Source organism: Spermophilus citellus (genome assembly GCF_964194105.1).
Source record: "Spermophilus citellus genome assembly, chromosome: 17".
Taxonomy (NCBI): Eukaryota; Metazoa; Chordata; class Mammalia; order Rodentia; family Sciuridae; genus Spermophilus; species Spermophilus citellus.
Window position 1 is genome coordinate 12,203,897 of NC_138199.1, and position 24,857 is coordinate 12,228,753.

The 24,857-nt window shown below is 39.8% G+C and overlaps 2 protein-coding genes across 9 annotated transcripts in view; one reads left to right on the plus strand and one right to left on the minus strand.

The window, feature by feature from the left end:
- The window catches only part of CFAP52 (cilia and flagella associated protein 52), a gene marked incomplete at both ends in the record, with an annotated part of 49,392 nt that extends 33,026 nt beyond the window's left edge, over nt 1-16,366 (minus strand). Inside the window, 4 exons of one of the 2 annotated variants that reach the window (XM_081271725.1) lie at nt 2,337-2,465; nt 6,201-6,337; nt 6,737-6,936; nt 16,297-16,366. In XM_081271725.1, coding sequence (XP_081127851.1) covers nt 2,337-2,465; nt 6,201-6,337; nt 6,737-6,936; nt 16,297-16,366 — 536 coding nt within the window. The remainder of the gene's footprint in view (nt 1-2,336; nt 2,466-6,200; nt 6,338-6,736; nt 6,937-16,296) is intronic. The other variant, XM_081271726.1, reaches the window with a different exon arrangement.
- An 816-nt stretch (nt 16,367-17,182) lies between these two features.
- STX8 (syntaxin 8) overlaps nt 17,183-24,857 on the plus strand; it is a 250,382-nt gene continuing 242,707 nt past the window's right edge. The window contains exons 1-3 of one of the 7 annotated variants that reach the window (XM_081272231.1): nt 17,229-17,277; nt 17,905-17,996; nt 22,806-22,905. In XM_081272231.1, coding sequence (XP_081128357.1) covers nt 17,261-17,277; nt 17,905-17,996; nt 22,806-22,905 — 209 coding nt within the window. In that variant the 5' untranslated portion in view covers nt 17,229-17,260. The other 6 variants (XM_081272232.1, XM_081272230.1, XM_081272236.1 and 3 more) reach the window with 6 other exon arrangements.

Below are 24,857 nucleotides of genomic sequence, written 5' to 3' on the forward strand. Positions count from 1 at the left end.
TCACCATGATGCACACAATCTGAGGGTCCATCAGTAGATGAGTGGATTAAAAAAATGTAGTATATATACACCAGGAAATATTCAGTCAGCCTTAAGAAACCCTATCATTTGTGAAAATGTGGATGAACCTGGAAAGACATTATGCTAAGTGAAGTAAGATGATCACAGAAAGATAAGTACGGCGTGATCTCACTCATGTGGAATCTAGAAAGTTGAACTCATAGGAACAGAGACTGAAATGGTGGTTACCAGAGGTTAGGGTGAGGGGAGACGTTTATTTGGCATACCAAATTAGACAACAGGGATAAATCAAGGTATTGAGTTGTAGGGAAACTTTTTAAAGGGAAATACTTTAGTAGAAACAGTCCTGTCTCCAAGGAAGGAAAATTGAGACTAAGAAACTGAAAGTTTAAGGCTAGCAGCTAACACAGTACTTGATGTATGAGTTAATCTGAATAATTATTTTAAAATGTCAAGGTCAACATCGCAAAGACTTCAGCTAAATACCTCAAGGCAGAAAAGATTAATTAAAAATAGATGAAGTTCAGTTTTTATTTTTTGGCCTCCAAAATGACATGAAGTGTTCAATGTTAAGTGCTCAGTAATTATTTTGACTGTATTTTCCAAGTTAAAACAAGGGCTTTTCCCTGGTCTTAATGGTAGGTAGCATTTGGATACTGAAATCCTGGAATGTTTAGGTTATTTCATGGGGACAATATAATGGAATACATGAAATCAAAACTGTGATAGAGGACCCAGGTATACGTGTACCCATGTACTGTGACAGAAACCTTCTTTGAAAATGTTAACTTTCTCTTAACATTTTCAGCCTCACATGAAATTGAAGCAGACTTGGAATATAGGTTACCCTAAAAAATTCTTATTGGTATAAAATTTTTAGTTTTGACTCCTGGTGAACATCACCCATGGGCCTTAAAATGGACCAACTCCTTCTGCATAAGCAGCTGCTGAGGAACAACAACAACAAAACTCCATAAAACAGCGGCTTAGCCAAGCCACTCTGCAACCCTGAAGGGAGCTGAGTCATCTGTGGCTTCAGAAGGCAGAGGAGGGCATGGTCAGTTGATCTTGCCTTGGAGCACTGTCCTCATAGGATTTTTTTGGCAGGGGCTGACTTTCACGTAGGCCAGGTAGTTTCACAACTCTCAATAAATCTTTCCTCACAACTAGCCATGGGATAAAGGTATGCAGTATGTCACAGGAAACAGGACAGATGCAGAGCAGCACCAATTCTTTACTCTACCTGGAAAAGTAACCACTATGTATACCTTTCACAGAAGGGAGATGGAGATAACGGTGTGTACTTCAACCCTATATTTTCAGATTTCTCACCTTTGAACTGGTACATGACATAAAAAGGAATGCTGTTGTACATGTTTAACCTTCCCTCAAACTGAAATGCTGGTTACCAGACTCTAAACAGGGCTCTGATGGTCCATCTGCAAATAATTCATTCTGTTAGATGCAGACCTCTGTTCAGATGTCCAACTTGGTCACTGTGAGCTGTGTAAAACTGGCCCACTGGAAATTATGTCATATGGCTAATAGTCCAAACTTTTGAAATTCCTGGCACAGTTTGTTTGCAAAATATCATTTCATGAGACCTAAATCAAGAGCAGGTGGTGAGAAATACCAACCGGTAAGTGAATCTGTGCAATTGTGCAAATTACTTTGTGAGCACAGATTGGAAATAATTTGTTTTCAACCACAAAAAAGAACCTGAGCCAGGTGAGGTGGTGCATGCTTGTAGTTCCAGAGACTTGGGAGACTGAGGCAGGAGGATCACCAATTGGGGCCAGTTTCAGCAACTTAAAAAGATCCTTGTTTACAAATAAAAAAATAAAAGGCAGGGAATAATATTGGTCAAACTATATTGTTATATTGTGTGCATGTATGAATATGTAACAACAAACCCCACCATTATGTAGAACTATCATGCACCAATTAAAAAAAAATGGGAAAAAGTGAAATCAATAAATCAATAGGGCCAGAGATATAGCTTAGTGGTAAAGCATTCCTGGGTTGAAATCCCAGTACCAAAATAAATAAATAAATGAACTTGAGATGAGTTTAGCAGCTCAGCAGAATCATCTAGTAGAAATCACAGAATTTTCATATTTAAAATGGTATTCAGCTAAAAGCCTTTTAAGTTTTAGCTAAAAGGACTTTCAATGACTATGAAAGCTATGAAAATTATAATGTAAGGTGTTTTTCCAGAACTAAAGACATGTTCCCCTAAACTGGAATAACCCCATTTTTTTCTGCAAGCAAACGTCGAATGTATGGCTTCTGAAACTTGGACTGTAGAGACGTACTTTCCAGCAGTAACGAACATCTCATCCCGGCACCTAGAGAACACCACGGTGGTGGCATTCCCGACATTGAGGCCGGCCGCAGGGCTGCCACAAATGGCATCTCTCTTGGCTATGCTCCATACCACCACGCTGCCAAAACAAGCAAGAAAAGAATGTCAGAGAACATCCAGCTTTCAAAATAAGAAAACAACTATTTTAGTGGCTCTAGAGAGAGAAAGCAAAATAGGTTACTAACAAAGGTACAAATAAATGCCTAGAGCCCCAGACATTTCCTCCCTCACACTGGGTATTGGAAGACAAATACTAACACTTCAAAACCTTTGAAGGCAAATGATGATGTGGCCAGCAGCCAGTGAGCTCATCAAATTCGGATGCTCAAGGAAAGACATTTCCAAACACACAAGGCATAAAGGTTTACCCTCCGTTATCTTGAGTGAAAATTTTCCTCGAGGAAGTGTTTTAGCAGGGGGAAAAGAAGGAATGTGGATGACCTAAGAGAGTGTCCTCAAACTTGAACATGCATCAGAATCAGAAAGACACATAAATACCCGATTTGATCATTCTACACCATACACATGTATCAAATTATCATATCATACCCCATAAATCTATAAAGTTAAATAATAATTTTAAAAATAATTATTGCAGGTGGCTGCCAGGCCCCTCTCCCCAGAGTGGGAGTTAGGAGGTCTGAGGTAGAACCTGAAAGTTTGCTTTTCCTCACAAGCCCCAGTTGATGCAGATGCGCAGATCTGGGGACCACATTTTGAGAAGCATTGCTTTAGGGTAACATTTCCTTATTTCTTGGTGCAATCATACAATTTAGTCCTAAACTGAATTGTGTTTGGATAAGAATACCAAGACTATTGGGGAAGGAGTATTATGTCAAATGTTTGAATCAAAACATTTAAAGCAAAAGAATGCAAATGTTACAAACCTTGTTATGTAAAAACAGGCCTATCTATACTTTCCTCATTATCTATGCATAGACTGTATTATTACAGGAATCACCAACATCATTAGGAGTGAGGAACAGGAAGTGGGGCAAAATCTATAAATCCCTCTTTTTTCATAGTGGGAAATTGAGAAATAACATCTAAAGTAGAAAGTTGAGAGGTAAACACTTAAACGGTTAAAATGATAACTAGATGATGAACAATAAAAACAAAAGTGAAGACTTCATACCCGAGAGAAATGAAAACATATGTCCTCACAAAAACTTTTATGTGTGCTGGGTGTATTGGTGCATATCTGTTATCCCAGATACTTGGGAGCTGAGGCAGAAGGATTGCAAGTTCAAGACCAGCCTGGGCAATTAGTGAGACATTGTCTCAAAAACAAAAACAAAACAAAACAAAAAAAAATAAAATAAAACCCAAAACAAAACAAAACAAAATTATACATGAATCTTCATAGGCACCATTAATAATAATAGCTTAAAAGTGGAAATGGGTCTCAGTGACTTGATATCACAGTTTGAGGCCAGCCTCAGAAACTTAGTGAGACCCTGAGCAACTTAGTGAGACCCTGTCTCAAAATAAAAATAAAGAAATAAATAAACAAATAAACAAAAAGTACAGGGGGTGTAACTCAGTGATAAAGCACCCTTGGGTTCAATGCCCAGTACAAAAATAAAATAAAATAAAATGTGTAGGGCTGGGGATGTGGCTCAAGCGGTAGCACGCTCGCCTGGCATGCGTGCGGCCCGGGTTCGATCCTCAGCACCACATAAAAACAAAGATGTTGTGCCTGCTGAAAACTAAAAAATAAATATTAAAAATTATTCTCTCTCACTCTCTCTCTCTCTATCTCTCACTCTCTCTTTAAAAAAAAAAAATGTGGAAATGGGGGCTGAGAGTGTAGCTCAGTCACAGAGCATGTTCTTAGCATGCACTATAGGCCCTGTGTTCAACCTTAGCACCAAAACAAACAAAACAAAAAGACCTAGAAATTCATGAACTGTACTAACAGTTGCAGGGATAAAGAAAATGGAGGTATCCACACAGTATTATTTGAATATTATTTGACAACAAGAAATGAGTATCCTGATATATCCTACAAAGAGATGGACCTTGAAAACATTACACTTAGTGAAAGAAGTCAGCCACAAAGGGCCATATATTTTATAATTCCGTTTGTGTGGCATGCCCAGAATAGGTAGGCAAATCTATAGAGGCAGAAAGTAGAACAGTGTTTGCCTTGAGAGAAGAGAGGAGAGATGGGGAATGACCACTAATGGGCTATGGTTTAGTTTTTGGGGTGTTGAAAATATTCTAAAATTAATTTTACTGAAGGTTATAAAGTTTAGATATTTTTACATACACTAAAAACCACTCTATTAAATACCTTCCATGGATAAATTTCATAGTATGAAATATATCTCAAAAAAGCTATGAAAAAGCAAGAATCTCGTGGTACAAGTACACACGGAGGGACATTGGAATCGTCGTACTTTTGAATCTTGGGTCCTTTGGGGTAGAAGGACAACAAACACGGTTTCTTTACACACCTTGGCCAGGTATAACTTCAATTTTTCAGAAACAAATTTTAAATTTAAATATAAATCAGTGGCACCAACATAGTGAGGTGGCCAAATAAATTTTGGCACATCTGTACAATGGACTTGCATGCATTCAGTGCAAAGAGAGCCATATATATGTCTGTGTGTACATACATCAAGTTGTCCTTGGTGTAAGCTGCATGATAACACAGACAGTATAATAGCATTGATACAAATGTTTCATAAACAGGCTACAAGACATAAAAAGTAAATGCAAACTCTAGAGTGTCTACTATAGTTTGTAGCATTCCTTCCATTTCTCCCCCTTTGTGTAGAATCCAGGTGACTTGGGTAGAATGGACTCCTCCCACAGGTTCAAGGTGACCCTTGGTGGTCCAAAACCAATCATTCAGCAGCAGAACCCCATTTTCCTCACCACAGGGACTAACCAGGGGTAGGCATATTGTATTTTACTAGCAGGGCACTCTTTCACTGGCTTCTCAACATTCTCCAATCTTCTCCAAGCAAATTTTAGATACCCTAAGATCAAGCTTAAAATTACCAGGAGAATAACAGTTTCACCACGTTAACCTTAGTGAAGGGGGCATTTTTCTCCCCAAAGACTTACTCTCTCTGGCAGGAGGAAGAGGTGGGATGGCCTAACAGCCAAGCTCCAAGAATGTCCATGGGTGGGACGCAGGCCTCGGAATTTTTACAATCCCCCCCCCCCAGTGATTCCAGTGAGCACCCAAAGTTGAGAACAACTGCTTTAAGTGGAGGTAAGAATTGTGTGTGTGTGTGGGGGGGGGGGGGGAGGAGGGTTGGTACTGGGAGAATCCAGGGGCATTCTGCCTCTGAACTATACCCCAGCCCTTTTAAAAGAAATTTGAGACAGGATCTCATTAAGTTCCTGAGGCTGGCCTCAAACTTGCAATCCTCCAGCCTCCCAAGTTGCTGGGATTACAGGCGTGTGCCCAGTTCTGAGGTACGAATGTTAGAGATGATTTTTGGATATGTTTCCCATAAAGACAGTCAAATGGGGATGGTCCACGGATGGTGTGACCTTTGGTTGTCCAAAACCAAAGGTCCTGACCACTTATTCAGGACTATTCAAGGAGGGAGAATCGTGAACATTTTGTTGATTTGTCTATATATTAAGAGAACTGTGAGTAGATAACTACACATAAATGCGAACTTCCTTTTTAACAAAGCCATGAAGCTCAAACAAGGAAATGCTGTATACATAAAAGTGAATGGAAGTAGTAGTAGCCAGGCTAACAGATGATATCGCTGGAGACAGGGTGCTTGAAACCTCTGGCAATACACCTGGTAGAAAATAAGTGTGGATAGGTTCTGTTCCTTACCTTCCGTCATCCGGGCCTCCCAGTGACACCAAGTACAGGTCATTTGGTGAAAAGGCCAGAGCTTCAACTTTGCCCTTGTGAAGTGATAACCGAGCCAACAGCTCCCTTTTCTTATAATCCCACAGAATGATATCTGCCTGTGGGCAAGAAGGCTCAGTCAGAGAATGTGCTTTAAAAGAGTCCACCGAGGAGATTGCAACCCCTCTTGGTGAGAGATAATCAGGAATGTCACTTCTCTAAAAAATCAGACCATGCTTTACAAGCAAGCCACAGAGCAACAGAATGGGACCGGTTTTAAGCAGGGTCTTTTGTTCCTATCCATTATCAGCCATGAGCTGAGACATCTAGCACAAAGACATCATTCCTTCCCTCTCAGCCAGATGGAAGGCAAATGGGTTCAAAGAGAAGTCAAAGGGAAGAGGGAGGGGAACGGTCCAGGGCAGCCTAGACCAAGGGACTCAAGGACTTGGGGGGAGTGGCATTTCTAGAGAGGTGCCTCTAAGTACAACCACAGGGATTGTTTTCAGTCTGTTCACCTTGAACCCCAAGAACGTGACCTGTCCAGAGGCAATGTAATTTCCACTCTTGGAGATGGTCAAACAGGAGACATTATTTCCATGGCCATGCAGAAATTTTTGCTCCTGAGTATTTAGTGCTTGAATGAGGACTGTGCAGCCCAGGGGATACACCAGATGCTCCTGGTCAGGATGGCATTTGAGACCAGTAGGAACGTGTCCTAAGAGACAGAGATTAGGAATTATTATAGTCAGGTGCAAAAGTACTTAATTTTTTTTAATGGGTACAAAAGAGAACACTTTGGGAATAAACCTTAGTTCAGTGAAAATAAGTGAGGGGCAACAGGTAATTTTATTCCACAAACAAGGTTGGTGTAGTAAATCCCTTCTCATACTTTGATATGCATAAAATCCCCAAAGGATCTTACTAAAATGCAGATTCTCCAGGTCTAAGGTAGGATTGAGTACTGCATTTAAAAAAAATTTTTGAAGTAAAATAAAATAAATTGAACCCACAGGTGCTCTACCACTGAGCTATATCCCCAGCCCTTTGCATTTTTTTATGTTGAGACGTGTTCTTGTTAAATTGCTGAGGCTGGCCTCCAATTTGTGATCTTCCTGCCTTAGCCTCCGGAATCACTAGGATTATAGCATGAGACACTGTGCCCAGCTGAGAAGCTGCACTTCATATACTCTCCCAAGGGATGCTGGTGCTGATCAAGAAACTTCATATTGGACAGGAAGGCCTTAGGGTCAATTCTTGTAATACTGAGAAGCAGAAGTGCATGGAACAGGGTAGTTTGTTTGGGTTGGAGTACAGACATAGGAAGAATGTGAATCTCATACCTTAAATAAGCTTTTGGCAAAGACAAAAATTTGGTTGATGTCACTTAGCATAATGCCTTCCAGGTTGATCTATGTTTTTGCAGATGGCATGATTTCTTCTATTTAAAGACTGAACAATAATTAAATGTGTGTGTGTGTGTGTGTGTGTGTGTGTGTGTGTGTATTTTCATTTTCTTTATTTGTTCATCTGTTGATAGACACTTAGGCTGGTTCCATATCTTGGTCACTGCAAATAATGCTACAGTGAACATGGGGGGTGCAGATATTTTATCAAGATACTGATTTCAGTTGGGTACAGTGGCGCACACCTGTAATCCCAGCAGCTTGTGAGGCCGAGGCAGGAGGATTGCGAATTTGAAGTCAGCCTCAGCAACTTAGCAAGGCCCTAAGCAACTCAGGGAGACCCTGTCTGTAAATAAAAATATAAAAAAGGGCTGGTGATGTGGTTCAGTGGTTAAGTGCCCTTGGGTTCAATGGGTTTAATCCCCTGTACCAAAAAAAAAAAAAGTTATTTTATTTCCTTTGAATATACACAGAAGCGGAATTGCTGGATCATATGGTAGTTCTATTTTTAATTTTTTGACAACCCTCTATGCTCTTTTCTTTTTTTATTGATTTTTAAAAAAATAAATAACAACAGAATGTATTACAATTCTTATTACACATATACAGCACAATTTTTCATATCTTTGGTTGTATATAAAGTATGTTGATACCAATTCGTGTCTTCATACATGTACTTTGGATGATAATATCTATCACATTCCACCATCCTTGCTAACCCCCTGCCCCCTCCATTTCCCTCCCACCCCTCTGCCCTATCTAGAGTTCATCTATTCCTCCCATGCTCCCCCTCCCTACCCCCATGTGAATCAGCCTCTTTATATCAGAGAAAACATTAGGCATTTGTTTTTTGGGATTGGCTAACTTCACTTAGCATTATCTTCTCCAGTGCCATCCATTTATCTGCAAATGGCATGATTTTATTCTCTTTTATTGCTGAGTACAATTCCATTGTGTATGTATACCACATTTTTTTTTATCCATTCATCTATTGAAGGGCATCTAGGTTGGCTCCACAGTTTAGTTATTGTGAATTGTGCTGCTATAAACATTGATGTGGATGTGACCCTGTAGTATGCTGTTTTTAAGTCCTTTGGGTATAGACCGAGGAGAGGGATAGCTGAGTCAAATGGTGGTGTCAGGTCGGTGGAGGTGACTTAGGACAAAGCAGCTGTGCAGGAAAGAAACATCAATCAGGCACCAACAGAAACGCCTATCAATCAGCGGGATCTCTGGACTAACAGGCCTGTCAATCATCAGGACCCCCTGGCCAATCCTGGCCAGCTCCCAGAACCAACTCCAGTGGGACAAGGGACTCTAAAAACACCTTTTCCTGTCCCAAGCCCTTCCCTTCCTGCCTAAGCCCCATAAAATCCCAGTCTGGGTGAGCTCCCACGCCGTTTCTCCTCAGACCCTTCCCGTCCACCCTGTTGGTCTGATCCAGTTCCACCAGAGAGTGATATCTCAAATAAAGCCTCTTTCTGTGGCCTTTTTAAATCTGCCTCCTTTGGTCGCTGCCCGCCTTGCCTGATCTTACAGGTGGTTCCATTCCCAGCTTTCCAAGGAATCTCCACACTGCCTCTATGCTCTTTTACATAATGGCTCTTGGTATTTACATTCCCAACAGCGTACAAAGGTTCTCTTTTCTCCATGTCCTCAACACTTGGTGTCTTTTGCCTTCGTTAATAGCTATTCTAACAGATGTGAGGTGACACCTCCCTGTGGTTTTTAATTTTTTTTTAGATGTTGATGGACCGGTGTTTTATTCATTTATTTATATGTGGTACTGAGAATCAAACCCAGTGCCTCACACATACTCAGCAAGTGCTCTACCACTGAGCCCCAAGCCCAGCCCCCCCTCCCTGTGGTTTTGATCTGCATTTCTCTGATGATTAGTGGTGTTGAGCACCTCTCTGCCTGTGGGCCATTTGTATGTCTACTGATAACTGGCTAGTCAGGTCCATAGTCCAGTATTTTAAATGACCCCAGAGAACATGATGCTAAGTGAAATAAGCCAGACCAGAGAGACACACATTAAATAATCTCCCTTATTTTTGGAACCTAAAAAAGCTGAACTCATAGAAGCAGAGATTGGAAAACGGGGGAAGGGGGAAAAGGGAAGATATCTGTCAAAGGGTACAGAGGTTCAGTTACATGAGATGAATAAGTTCTGGAGACCTAATGTACAGCCTGGGGACTACAGTTAATGACACTGCATTGCTTATTTGCTGAGAGTTGGTCTTCAGAGTTCTTAACCCCCAAATAAAAAACAGCAACTACATGACATGGATATGTTAACTAGCTTGATTATGGGAATCACTTCATGATGCACACATATGTCAAAACATCATGTTGTACTTCTTAAATTTATATACTTTTATTCACCTACTACACTTCAAAAACAAAAAAAAATTAAATTCTTTACTTTGTTTATTTTTATGCAGTGCTGAGGATTGAATCCAGTGCCTCACACATGCTAGGCAAGTGCTCTACCACTGAGCCACAACCCCAGCCTGAGATTTCTTTCTTCAGGCAACTCCCACCCTCCAAATATTTACCAAGAACCATCTCAACAATGAAAAACCTTCGAAATACATTTTAACAGGAAATAGCTTGTCACTCATTTTAGACCAAAAAAAAATTTTTTTGGCTATTCTAGAATAAAAACTTTAAAGTTAGCTTAAGTAGCTAAAATAATGATTGTAGTTTTAATAACATGATACTAAATGTAAAGAGTAATTTAAGAAAAATGATTTCATAACAATAATAATTATACATGTATCCACACATATACCCTTTGTTTTTAAAAAAAGTTATGTTTCTCTTTGAAGTCTCCTTTCATGTATCCCAGTAGCATTTCAAATTCTCTTCATCTGGGTCTCACAATATTTCTTGTTACATTTATTACTCATTATTTTAAAATCTTTGTTGTTGCTGCTATTTCCTTCCCCATCAAAAGAGCCACAAATATTTATTAATATAGTCTTCTGGGCTTTTAAAAATTTTTCAATTGATACATAACAATTGTACATATTTATGGGGACTCAGCATGATATTTCAATACATGTACACAATGTATAATGGTCAGATCAGGGAAACTGGCTTATCTATCATGTTACATGTATATTATTTCTTTGTACTGGGAATGTTCAAAATCCTATTAGCTTTTTTTATTATTAATTTAAAATTTTGTTTTTAGTTTTCGATAATACACAATACCCTTACTTTATTTATTTTTGTTTATGTGGTACTAGGGATCCAACCTAGTACCTCATGCATGCAAGGCAAGTGATCTACCATTGAGCCACAACTACGGCCCCTCTACTAGCTGTTTTGAAATATTCAATTACCAGTTGCCGACCATAGCCACCACAATGTGCTATACAGAGAACCTGAGGAACTGCTCCTTCTATGAAGCTTCACCCCTGCACCTGTCAGCCATCCTCTGTCCCTCCCTTCTGCCCCACACCTTCCTGGACTCTGGTAACTGCTATTCTATTTTCTACTTCTTTGGAAGAAACTTTTAGTCTGCATGTAAGTGAGAACAGGTGTTTTTGTTTTCCTGTGGCCTACTGACTTCACTTAACAATGTCCTCCAGCATTCTGATTTTCAAATGAGTCCTCTTTCCTATTAACTCTTCCTGGATTCATTTTGGTGCATTGCATGTTCTCATAGCTAAATGGATTTGTTGTTGGTGTTGTTGTTCAAATGACTAAATGTAGTTTTTTGTTTGGTTTATGGTATGGGGGATTGAACCCAGGAGTACTTAACAACTGAGCCACATCCCCAGGCCTTTTTATTTTTTTATTTTGAGACAGGGTCTCGCTAAGTTACCTACAATCTCATTAATTTGCTGAGGCTGTATTTGAACTTGGGATCCTCCTGCCTCAGCTTCCTGTGCTGCTGGGATTACAGGGGGTGGGGGTGGGTACTGTGCCCAGCTCAAATGTAGTTCTTGAATAAATGATTCCTTTCATTTTAATTGTGAGTATTCTTTTTTTTTTTTTTTTTTAAGTGAAGTAAGTACTTATAAAACTAAGGTTTGGCTAGGCATGGTGGCGCCCACCTGTAATCCCAACAACTCGTGAGGCTGAGACAAGAGGATCATGAGTTCAAAGTCAGCCTCGGCAATTTAGCGAGGCCCTAACCAACTAAGGGAGACTCTGACTCTAAATAAAAAAATAAAAAGGACTGAGGATGTGGCTCAGTGGTTAAGTGCCCTAGGTTCAATCCCCAGTACCAAAACAATAACAACAACAAAAAACAAAATCAAGGTTTGTGTCTTTCTGGGCAATCTATTCCTACCCAAAATATATTATTATTTTTCTAAATGCAGGTTCCTTATAAACAATTATATGGCCATCCATATGGAAAAAGTAAAATTAGATCCCTATCTCACACCATATACAAATGATACCTTCCGGGTGGATCAAAGACATAAGTATGAAAATAAGACTTAATGTTTACACAGATGTAGGACATGACTTTTTAACCATGTACAAAAAACAGCAAACATAACAGAAAAGGTTGATATATTTATCCAGTCATGTTAAAAATTTCTAATTACAGAAGACAAGATGAAAAGAAAAACTCAGACCAGGAGAAGATATTTGTAATATATTCAATAGACAAAGGATTATTGCCATCATATGTAAAGAATCCCTACAAATTAATAAGAAAAACACAAACTTCTCAACAGAAAAATGAACAAAGAATATGAATGGGCATTTTATGGTGAAGGAAATTAAACACCGAGTAAACATATGAATATATATTCAACTTTGCAAGTAAGCAGAGAAATACAAATTTTATCCAAAATACTATGTCATATCCACTATAATGGCTACAATTAAAGAGTCTGACAGTAACAGGCATTGGTGATGGTGTGAAACAAAGGCAACACTTATACAACTGCTTGATGGGAGAGTAAATTGGTAGAGTTGCTCTGGAAAACTGTGTTTATATTGATCATGGTTGAATATGTACATGCCCAGGACTAGCTATTCTGCTCTTAGGTATATAACCTGCCCAGAAATGACCTTAACATGTAGGTTTATATACCTTCATAATTATATATATTTTTTGCACTTAACAGTTAGGACTCTTGGTTATAATTAAGAAGAGTCAACTCTGGCTTACTGCAGCAAAAAAAAAAAAGAAAAAGAAAAAGAAAAAAATTTCATGGGAGAAATATAAAAAGCTCACAGAATTGATAGGAAGTATAGAAAATCAAACTTGAAAATGGGCAGGACTATGAGAAAGCAGGACCAAGCAACATCAACTAAGGAACTCACACATTCCACATTGCTCAAAATTCAATGTAACACTTGACTCCTGCAGTACTCTGCTCCTCTCCATTACTACATCGAGAGGGGAAGTTCTGAGTGGGAAAACCTGATTGACTTAGCTTGTTATGGACCATCTTCCTAAATTGGTTATTCTCAACAGGAATATCTGCTTCTTAGGCTCTCATCAAGAATAAAAGAACTGCTGGGTACAGTGGTTTGTGCACACCTGTAATCCCAAGCAGCTCAGGAGACGGAGGCAGGAGGATCACAAGTTTGAGACCAGCCTGGGCAACTTAGTGAGACTCTTTTCACAATTTAAAAAACATCAAAAGGACTGGGAATGTTGCTCAGTGGTAGAGTGCTCCCATAGCATAGGCAAAGCCCTGGTTCAATCCCCAATTTAAAACAAACAAACAACGCAAAAGAACTACCTGCCTTGGGGTTCCCCTTGAATAGAAATGATACTCAGAGGCGGAGTAGGCAAAACTACACGTGTCCACCTCAATGAATGTACTGTGCTTTCCTCTCCTAGGGTCACATACATACTGCTTCTCGCCCACCCTCTCTAACACACACACACCCACACACACCCACACACACTTTAAACTATAATTGGCTCATATACTATTTGGTAAATAGGATTTTGCACACAATATATCTTTGATATCTTTCCTTGTTATTCCACATAGATAATATCTCATTTTTTTCTGATTTTCATCTATCATTCATATTTTCAGTCTTTGGCAATTTGAGAAGTAATGATGTCATTGTTTTAATAACGTTTTAAATTTTCTGGGTAAATAGTAATTTATATTTCTTAGGTTTCTTTGCCCATTCTCAATTTTACAGGTGTAGTCGCTACTATAGTAATATTTTAGATAGTAGGTATTTTAGGCCCTTTGGGCCGTATGGCTGCTGTGGCAGCCAGTGCCTGTGTAGTGTAAAAGCAGCCACAGACAATGCATGAACAAATGCTCATTCCAATAAAACTTTATGTACACAACAGACAGTGGCCCACAAGGTTTAGTTTGCAGACTCCTGATCCATTTTTGTTGTTGCTACTATTTTAAGTTTATAGGAGCTCTTGGCATAACAGAAAAATTATTTATCCCAGTCAATTGGTAAAAGTGACCAAATTCTTAATAACTTTATAAAATGTTTTCATATACAGCCCAGCTTTATTTGGTTTGCATATGTGTTAGTCAGCTTTTTGTTTCTGTGACCAAAATACTCAACAAGAATAACTTAGAGGAAGAGAATTTATTTTGACTCATGTGTCCGAGGTTCAGTCCATGCTCTGGGTCAAGTCCATTGTTCTGGGCCCAAGTGAGGCAGGACATCATGGCTGAAGAGTGTGGTGTAGGAACAGTGTAGCCATCATGGCTGGCCAGGAAGCAGAGAGAGAGATCGAGCCACAGGAAGATGCACCCTTCCAAGGCACCCCCTCAGTGACCTATCTCCTCTAGCTATGTCCCACCTGCCTAGCAGTTTACCATCCAGTATAAGATGGACTGATTAGATTATAGCTCTCTTTATCCAATCATGTCACCTCTGAACATTCCTGCATTAACATAAGAGCTTTCAGGGGACATCTTATACCCAAACCAAAACAGCTTATGTAAAAAAAATTCTTGTCAAAATATTATACCTAGAAGAGAAAAGTACAATTACATATTTTCACCTTCTTTTTTTTCAAGTTCAACTTTTTAAAATATTTATTTTTTTAGTTGTAGTTGGACACAATACATTTATTTTATTTGTTTATTTTTATGTGGTGCTAAGGATTGAGCCCAGGGCCTCACATGTGCTAGGAGAGCACTCTACTGCTGAGCCACAACCCCAGCCCTCAAGTTCAATTTCAAGTTTAACAAGGTACCACTACCATGAGTTCTAGTTCATGATAAAAGTGGTCTTAGTTTGCTACAGATTTGCATCTGTGTGACATCTAAACTTAATTATCTGGCATTTAAGCCCTCTGGCATCTAACCCCAGGTTCTCTTTCCTGGGTGATCCTGCCAGTCCCTGATACTGAAGCTATTGCCAATTCTCAAACAGGCCCCATACTCTACACTTTTTCTTGTTTGGGAAATGTATGATGACTGATTTTTTTCTTCGAGTTTCATATTTCATATATTTTTCCAGTTTTCTAAACTCTTCTTCTTAATCATGACTATGGATTTATCTCTATTCTCAGCCCATAGTGTACTATGTGGCATATTATGATTCTAAATAAAAGTGTGATCGACTATATGAAAAAATATAAATGATCCCAAAAAACAACAAGATGAAAACAATTCCATTAACTTGACCATTCTGAAATACTAAGAGAATTAGTAGCTACCATGGAAGACGGGATGAAATTTACCATGTATCTGCTCCTAGAGTTCTACCAAATAGCATGAATTCACTTGCTTAGCCCTGTGTGACTGTATGCGGCTCACCAGGGAGCCTTTGCAACTCATGGGAGGCCACTTGATCCCTACACCAGTGATCTCATAACCAGTTCCAAGTTCCAAAGATGGTTAACATCCTAGATGTATGAAGTGTTGCTTTCTGTCAGAGACTGTTAAAGTAAAACACTCAAGGGGTATGTCCTAGAATATGCTTAAAACTTGACAGCGATTATTCTGCATCTACATAATTATAATTTTAAAATTTTCAGACATCACAACACTTTTTAAAAAGTTTGCTTTTTCTAAAATTCAATTGTTTTCTCCCATCCCCCAGACAAACCACAACAACACAAATAAAAAAACACACGGCATCTTTCCTCTTGGTGGGAGGGGAAAGTGGACTGGGGATTGCACCCAGGGGTGCTCAACCACTGAACCATCTCCAGCCCTTTTTATTTTTTATTTTGAGACAAGGTCTTACTAAGTCGTATAGGGTGGCCTTGAACTTGCCATCCTTTTGTCTCAGCCTTCTCATGCCGCTGGGATTACACCTCTTTAATTAAGTGCACAAGAAGAAGCAGTCACAAATCAGATTTAAGACCAGTGGCCAGGCTTCTCCCCTGATCAAAAACATCTTTCCTCTCACTGCCCCTGGCGTCCCATTCACCTTCTATTTTGGTTTGAAATCTTCACCCTTGAGAATCCCCTTACCGACACTTACTCATTCATCGGGGTCCAGTCAGGACACATTTGGTCCCTTTTAGGTGCTGGCGCTTATTTGAGCAGTTCAAAAAACCATCCCACTCTCTGAGGCTCGGGACGAGGAACTGACTCTCCAGAACCCTTGGGCGAGCGAAGCTACTGGTTCCCGCGAGCTTGCTACTGTCCCGACTGCCTTTCAGGTGCCGCCCAGGGTCTTGCCATCCCGGTTGGCACTGCACGACCTCGGGATTCCTAACCCGCCTACCCCGTGGATGCTCCAAGTCTCACCATTGAAGCCGATGACAGCATCAAGCTCCAGCTCTCCCACCTCGGCCTCTGGCGAAATTTCCTTGTTCATCACTGGAGAAACCGCGCTCAGTCTTTTTTCAGCCCCAGCGGGTACAGCGTCTCCTGGTCGTTATGGTAACGAGTGCGCGCATGCGCGCCAGGTCCACGCCGGCGCAGAAACTCAAAAAAAAGAATCAGAATTCTGAGTTTTATTTGCAATCTTGCAAATATACGGAGGGCTTCCTTTTTCTTTCTATTCTCTGGAAATTTGGAAGCTGGGAGCTGGGGTGAGCACTAACTGCACGGAACGAATTCTCCCCATTTCCTTATAAAAAAGCCTGTGACCTTTTGGATAACTGTATAATTAAGCACCTAATGGCATTTAAAAAATACTTAAATATAGAGTATTTTTGCATCTGATGAGTAGACTTATGCTATAAAATAGTATGCAACTGATACTGCATTGGGCTCCTAGTTTGAAGCAAGTTAAAACAATTCTTAAAAAGATTTTCGTGAAAGTTTATTTGAAGGTAAAACTTACATATCATAAAATTCACCTAACGTGGGTTTTAGTAAATATATACAGTGTACTCCTATCGCCACGGTCCAGTTTTGTTTTGTTTTGAAAGCAGGATAAAAACTTCAGGAACAGCAGGCTTGAAGCGCTTTCACCTTCTGGAGGGGGAAATGCTTAGATTCGGCTCAACAACAACTTTAATTGCGTCAAGTAGTTCGTGTCTTTTAGTGGAAAAAAGATTGCTCCAACCTACTGTCCTCACAAGGAATGCTTTTCTCCCCCTCCCCCCCCCCCGCCCCCTTATAGTCTGAGCTGCTAGTGGATGAATTCACTTTGCAAGCTCCAGGCGGTCGCGCACCGGCGGAACCGCGGAGAGTGAGCCCTACGAGCCGCCGTAGTCAGCTGCAGCGAGCAGGAAGTGTCCGAGCTCAGAGCGGAGGCGTCACGATGGCACCGGACCCCTGGTGAGCCCCGGGTGAGGGCGGCAGTGCTCTGAGGGACCTGGGAGGAGGCCCGGCTTCCAGCGAGCAAGGCAGTTGTTCAGCATTGAGGCTGGGGGGCCTGTCCGGGTGAAGAGTAGCAGCGAGGAGGACCCTTCCCCTTCTGAGGGGGACTTAGCTGCATCCCGCCACCCTTGGTCCTTACGTGGGTGGCCCTGGAAAGATACGGGGTAGACTTCTGGGATGCTGAGGACTTGAGCCGAATCTTAGAGTATTTCTCCAGCCCTTTTGGGCAGCATCTCGCTGCAGGGATTTCCCGCCCATCCTGGTCTTGGGGCTGACTGGCGCAGACTTCTCTGGACTCCTCCAAAAGTGAGATAGCAATAATCTTTTTTTCTTTTTTTGTGGAATGTCAGCCCATGCGCTGAACTCCATAGTGGAGAAACCAAAGTTTATAATCCATAGTCACCAGCTAGCTAATAACTAGCCAGAGGTAGATCTTGTGGGCCCTTCAAAAACTTGTAGGAATCTGCGAGGGAAATGATGCACTTGTGATAAGGCATTTTACCCTGCCCCTCGTGTCATGAAGACTTTTGTCAGCAGCTACTTCTGCAGAAACACAACAACTAATAAGGATAATTTTTTTTTCAGCCACTCAGTCCGGAGGACTGAAGGATACAAGACACAAATTGTGATCCCAAGAAACAAATTGATAAACTTAACAGACTTGATCTTTCTCTTTGGTAATTTATAACATTGTAGCTCTTTAAAGTTCTTGTTGGAGTGTATCTTATGCTGGTGATTTTCATATGTATTATTATTAAGATTCACGCAGTGTGTGTAGCAGGAGAATGGATTCCAAGGTCAAAGTCGGATTTACCTGGAATGTAGATTATCTAGATCAATTGCTGAATTGAACTCTACCTTTTCCACCTAATTTTAACAATTGTGTATACCTCTGGTAGAAAATTTGGAGATTATTAAATATTTGCAGAGAAGAAAATTAAAATTTGTAAAGCATATGTCTGTGTGTGTGTGTACAAAGGTTAGAGTAATAAATCAATGACAGCTATTTTCACATAATAGAGCTTAAGCTGTCATTGATATTTTACATTGAATTTATTTATTTTTTTTTTAAAGAGAGAGTGAGAATTTTTTAATATTTTTTAGTTTTCGGCGGACACAACATCTTTGTTTGTATGTGGTGCTGAGGATCGAATCCGGGCCACATGCATGCCAGGCAAGCGCGCTACCGCTTCAGCCACATCCCCAGCCCCTTACATTGAATTTATTACTCTAACCTTTGTACACACACACACACACACAAACATATGCTTTACAAAACAAGGAAATTTCTCCATGTCACCAAATATTAAAAAAAAATTTTTTTTGTAGTAGTAGATAGCATGCCTTTATTTGTTTATTTTACCCAGTGCCTCACACATGCTAGGCAGTACTCTGCCATTGAGCTACAGCCCCAGCACCATCACCAAGCTTTTTTGTAAGTTGTCTAAGCTGGCCTTGACCTTGTGATCCTCCTGCCACAGCCTGCTTCCTGTCTGAGGTTATAGGCATGCACCATCAGTGCAGGGTCTGAAAATATGATTTTTATGGTGCATATCAATGATATGAATGATCATTATTTATTTTAGGTTTTTGGTCTTGTTTGTTGTAGTTTTCTATTGCAAACCTATCCCTTTTTTTTTTTTTTTCATCTTTTTTCTTTGGGTTCCCTTTACAGAAGTAGAAGCATTGGGTTCAAGATACAAATATTTTTAAGGCCCTTGATCTATCTTGCTAGATTGCTTTCCATCTAGTGGAGCCAACTTTTAGAACTCAGAGATAAGGAGACCCTTGCCCCCACCCCGAAAACCAGATCCTACTATAACTTTACCTTTGTTCTACTGAATGTCATTGACCATTGATGACTTCCTTTCTCCTGAGTTGTGTTCTAATATTTAGAAATGGAACATAGCCCGTACTATTTTAATGCCCTATCAAAGCAAATGATAAGCTCTGTAATATAAGTAGCAAATGATTACTGTCTCTGAACAGGTTCTTGCTGAAGCTTTTAGTCTTATTGTTAGAGCAGCTTATTTGTTGATGACACACTATTTATGGAAAAATTATTTAAACCTTAATAGTTTTATATTCTGGGGTTGGACTTTTTTAATATTGATAGTATGCTGTGGATTTTTTTGTTTATGTTTTTAAAATCATCATGGAAGGTAAAAGATACATGAAATAGAATATTGTAATGGACCCCTTCATATTCATCATCAGATTACTATAATTATCAATATTCTGTCCTTGTTTGATCTCTAGCCTCCACATCACTTTTTCTTTTCTAGATATATTTTAAAGTAACTCTCATAAGTATATTAATTTAACTGTATATTCAGTGTTTGATAAAAATGAGGACTGGTTCATAGTCCGGAAATTTCTTTTATGCTTCCGTTTTCAGTTTCTTAGCCTATGTTGTGGTATCACCTTCCTCTTATTCACTTAGGCCTGAAAACTAGTCATTTACTTTTTTACATTCACTCCTCAAAACAGTCTCCATTGTTTTTCTTTTCTTTTTTCTTTTTAATGTATCTGCCTCCCCTCTACCTCCACTGCCCCGGACTATTTCTGCTGTAGTCCAGCCCTATGTAGGTCAATACCCTGCAGATTGTACATATTGGTAATGGGATATAGAATTGAATAACCCAAGAAATCTACTGGTCACCCATCACTACTTTCATGGTCTTACATTACTATTTATATAAATGGAATTCAGATTAATTTTCCTAAACCAGTACTTGAGGCACTAGTGTGCTTGATACCATGATGAGCTTGCCTATTATCTATCTAGAGTACAGTGGCTCCCAAACTTTGCTATATATTGAAATCACCCGGGGAGCTTTTCAGCACTCCCCACGTCCAGGTCAAACCCCATACTAATTTAATCCGTGCTTGTGGATGGGATGGGAGCTAGGCATTATTTTTTGTTGATTTGCTTGCTTGTGTTTTGAAGATTTCCCAGTGATTCCAATGTGTAGCAAAGTTTCAGGAACCACTGCTTTTGGGGGGCTAACTTGAGAATATGAGGATTGAGGGCAAGACACCTGGGAGTTTGTCCTACCTTTGTGACCTTCAACATTTCACATATCTTTAAGGCCTCTCTTTATGTGTAAAAGTGTCCCCTATGGATCTAAAATCCCCTTGTAAGTCAAAACTTATTAGATTGGTGTTCCAGTTCTGCAGAAACTTAATTTCTTATCTCTACCGTTTTTACATTGTACTCTCCTAGGGCCACTACTTGGCCAAATGTGCGTGTTTTCTTCCTTTTGTTACCGATGTTGACCGGTGCAAAGAAGCACACCGAGGCAAGGTCAGAGTAGAAATTAGAGGTTTATTAAAGGACAGCATAACACTTCTTTGGGATGGGCTATCTCCCAATCTGTTGGGGGCTGTTTCCTGGGTTCCATTAACATTTCTTTGGGGTGGACTTTGGCCTAAGGCTTTTCAGGGACTTCATTAACATTCCATGAGTTGTCCTGCTTTTCTGGAATCATTATCAGCATGGCCTCCATTTTAGATTTCACTGATATTAGACTACACTGACTACCTAATTTTATTTTTTTTTAAGAGAGTGAGAGAGGAGAGAGAGAGAATTTTTTTTAATATTTATTTTTTAGTTTTTGGCTGACACAACATCTTTGTATGTGGTGCTGAGGATCGAACCCGGGCCGCACGCATGCCAGGCGAGTGCGCTACTGCTTGAGCCACATCCCCAGCCCAAACTACCTAATTTTAAATCTGGCTTCACTTTGATGTTTGCTTGCTCCATGTCCTTTTTACCATGTCTAGAATGTGTTCTTCACTCCTGTCTGAACAAGAGGCCTGCATTAACCTTGAAGTCAGCCCATTGTGTCCTCCTGTGGCCCAGCCTGTCTGAGTGCTTCAGTCAACAGTAATTTCTCCCATCTTCCAGCTCTTGAAGTGCTTCATTTAAACCTTACATTTGGCAGGATTTTGTTATGGAGTTTGACATGTTTGGTCTGGGACCACAGAACCAGATCTAAGCTCCTCTTGTCATAGATGGTAATGTGGAAGAAACCAGGTAAAATGTGGTAAAGCTGAGACCAGGACCCAATTTTCCCTATTAATTATATGTTATCTTATATCACTTGCTCTTTTTTCATACACATATACATCTTAGTACATATAAGTTACATATATATATATATGAATGATGATACTTTACGGTTAGTGACTGGGGATCCTGCCTCCTAGGATCCTTATGAAATTGATAACATAAAGTTCTCAGCATAGGACCTGGCTCTGATCAGGTACTTAGCTGTTAGCTATTGCTATAGTCACCATGGTAAGACTCTTAAGGGAAGCAATTGGAGCACCTTTCTTCATTCAAAAAAATTACTTATCAGGTTTCTGCCATGTAAGGTGATATGTGGGAGTTGGGAGATTGTTAAGAAATAGACTGATTCTTAAGCAAAATTGTGACGTTAGGGCCAATAGCAGTCTTCAATATTTTGTAATGGCCAGTACTGGAAAATAACATTTGTCATATAAGTACACCACAATCCGCTTTTAGAAACAGAAAGTGAAGTAGGGAAAATGAAATGTATATGCATGCTTATTTTTTGCAAAACAGAAAGCAGAAGTACTATAATAGAGGGAGAAAACCAGGGGCTATTGGGAGTTCACTGTGAATTCCAACACTGTCAAATAGCAGGTAGGTCAGTAAATGTTTTGAGAGAATTCTGGCAGGCTGAGATGTCAAGTGGACATGTGTCCCATGTTACCAGAGTGTTGTTGCAGGATATATAGTACATGCTGTTCCTGGACAGTGGAGCTCTTCCTCAAGCAGATCTCCATGGCTAGCTTCTCACCTTGCCTAGGGTCACCTGGTCTAAAGTGGCACCTGACCATCTGTATGTAACTTCATTCTGCTTTCTTTTTCTTCTTTGCACATGTCATCATCTGACATACTATGTGTATATGTATGTATGTATTTTTACCATTCTCCCTCTCTGGACTGTACATGCCTTGAAAGCAGGAATTTTGTTCTCAGCTCTACTGTTCATTCATAGTGCGTGGAACAGTGCTTAGTACAGCACAGGATATACTAGAAATGTTTGTTGTGTTTTACAATGTCTTCAAATGCTCAATCATCTGAAGAATGAGCTGGTTTAAGAGCTGAGCCTCTGGAACCAGAGAATCTTGGTTTGCAGCTCTCATTCCCACGTGAGCAAGTCCTTCTACCTCTTTGTGCCTTTTTCTTGTGTGTAAATAGATGTGGTAATTGTATGCAATGGGGGTACCCAATGTGATTGTGTGAATCCAGTGAGTTTTTACAAATGAAGCATTCAGAATGATGCCTGGTGCATTGTAAGTACCATTGAGTACATGTTACTCTTACAGGTCCTGTTTATTATCTTCCCTTCCTGTTTGAACTTGTGACTAGAATTAAAAACTCAACCTGGACATTGTAGAAGTTTCTTTTAAAGAACCTTAAGCATTTTCCTTTTTGTATGACTTCAATACAGGTTCTCCACATACGATTCTACCTGCCAAATTGCCCAAGAAATTGCTGAGAAAATTCAACAACGAAATCAGTATGAAAGAAGAGGTGAAAAGACATCCAAGGTAACACCAGGAGAGAATTAGTATTAAAGTGATTTGTTTGAGCTTTGATGCCTGAAAACCTTCCTATATCTAAAGCTGTGTGTGTGTGTGTGTGTGTGTGTGTGTGTATGTGTAAATCTTTGAAATTTGTTTTACTATGTTGCAGACTTTTTTCTCCACCAGCTAAATTATGAATCTTCTCCAAAATATGAAATATTTCTTATTTCTCTTGCTGAACTTTTACACACCTGCAGTGTTCCTGGGCCTTCTGTTCTTTGTACTATTGATGCGGTTGGTAGCTGCCAGCATCATACTCAGGGTTTTTTTGTTTTGTTTTGTTTTGTTTTGTTTTTTTTAGAGAGAATTTTTTAATATTTATTTTTTAGTTCTCGGCGGACACAACATCTTTGTTGGTATGTGGTGCTGAGGATCGAACCCGGGCCGCACGCATGCCAGGCGAGCGCGCTACCGCTTGAGCCACATCCCCAGCCCTGTTTTGTTTTTTTTTTTAAAAGAGAGAGTGAGAGAGGGAGAGAGAGAAAGAGAGAGAATTTTAATATTTATTTTTTAGTTATTGGCGGACACAACATCTTTGTTTGTATGTGGTGCTGAGAATCGAACCCGGGCCGCACACATGCCAGGCGAGCGTGCTACCGCTTGAGCCACATCCCCAGCCCCGTGTTGTTTTTTTTTTTTAATAATGACTTCATATCCTTTATTACACATAGTCATGACTTTTCTTATTCCCCTTCATTTCTCCTTCTCTCAAAGTAACTTTGTGACACATCATTTAAAAAATTTTTGTGCTTTTTCTCAATTACCACTGCCTTTCCAATAAAATAATTCCATGGGATTTTGAATAGATATGTAACATGTTTATAGATTAAACTGAGGAAGATTTACATTTTTACAATAATGTTTCCTTTATTTATATGACAGGCACTGAGTTGTATATTTTTTAGATTTTGTTGGTATTGTTAATGGAATTTTTTTTTTTTTTTAAATTTTTATTTTTTGGTACTGGGGATTGAACTTAGGGACACTCAACCACTGAGTCATATCACCAGCCCTTTTTTGTATTTTATTTAGAGACGAGGTCTCCCTGAGTTGTTTAGTGCCTCGCTAAGTTGTTGAGGCTGGCTTTGAACTCATGATCCTCCTGCTCAGCCTCCCAAGATGCTGGGATTATAGGCATGTGCCATTGTATCCAGTTTAGAGACATATGGCTATATACTCTTTCATCTCTTGAATGCTTTTAATCTTTAATTCTGTAGAGTCTTCAGAGATGTGGTTGTGTTTGTTGTGAGGGTATGTGCGTATGTTTTGAGACAAGGTCGTGCTATGTTGTGCAGGCTTGTCTCAAACTCCTGGGTCAAGTGATCCTTTGGCCTCAGCCTCCCTCAGGTGCAAGCCATTGTGCTCAGTTTGTTGTGCTTTTTTTGTGTGTTGCTCTTTACTCTTTATTTCTAATATTTAATTTTTAGTTTTAGTTGGACACAATACCTTTATTTCACTTATTTATTTTTATGTGGTACTGAGGATCGAACCCAGGGTCTCACACATGCAAGACAAGCGCTCTCCCGCTGAGCCACAACCCCAGCCCTCTTTACTCTTTAAATGAGAACCCTTCATTCCTTGGCATTCTCCGATAAGTATTGGGGGTGGTTCTTCCTTGGTTTCCAGAGGTTTTAGAACTTTTCCTTGGCTGCTGATACCTTGGAGGATTACTTGATGTGTATCCCTTAGCCAGCCTCCTACTATGTCCTTGCTATTCTAATAAAGGGGCACTGGCTTTCCCCTAATTTGTGTAATTCCTACTTTAACAAGGTAGTGAATGAAACCTGTGGTATTCTGCCTTTTAAACTCATCTCTGATTTCATCCATGGTTGAATTTGTTTTCATTTAAATGAGCAGCTTTGTTTTTCACCTTTCCAAACTCCAGAGAGCTCTCTTCCCACCCCTGCTTCATCTTT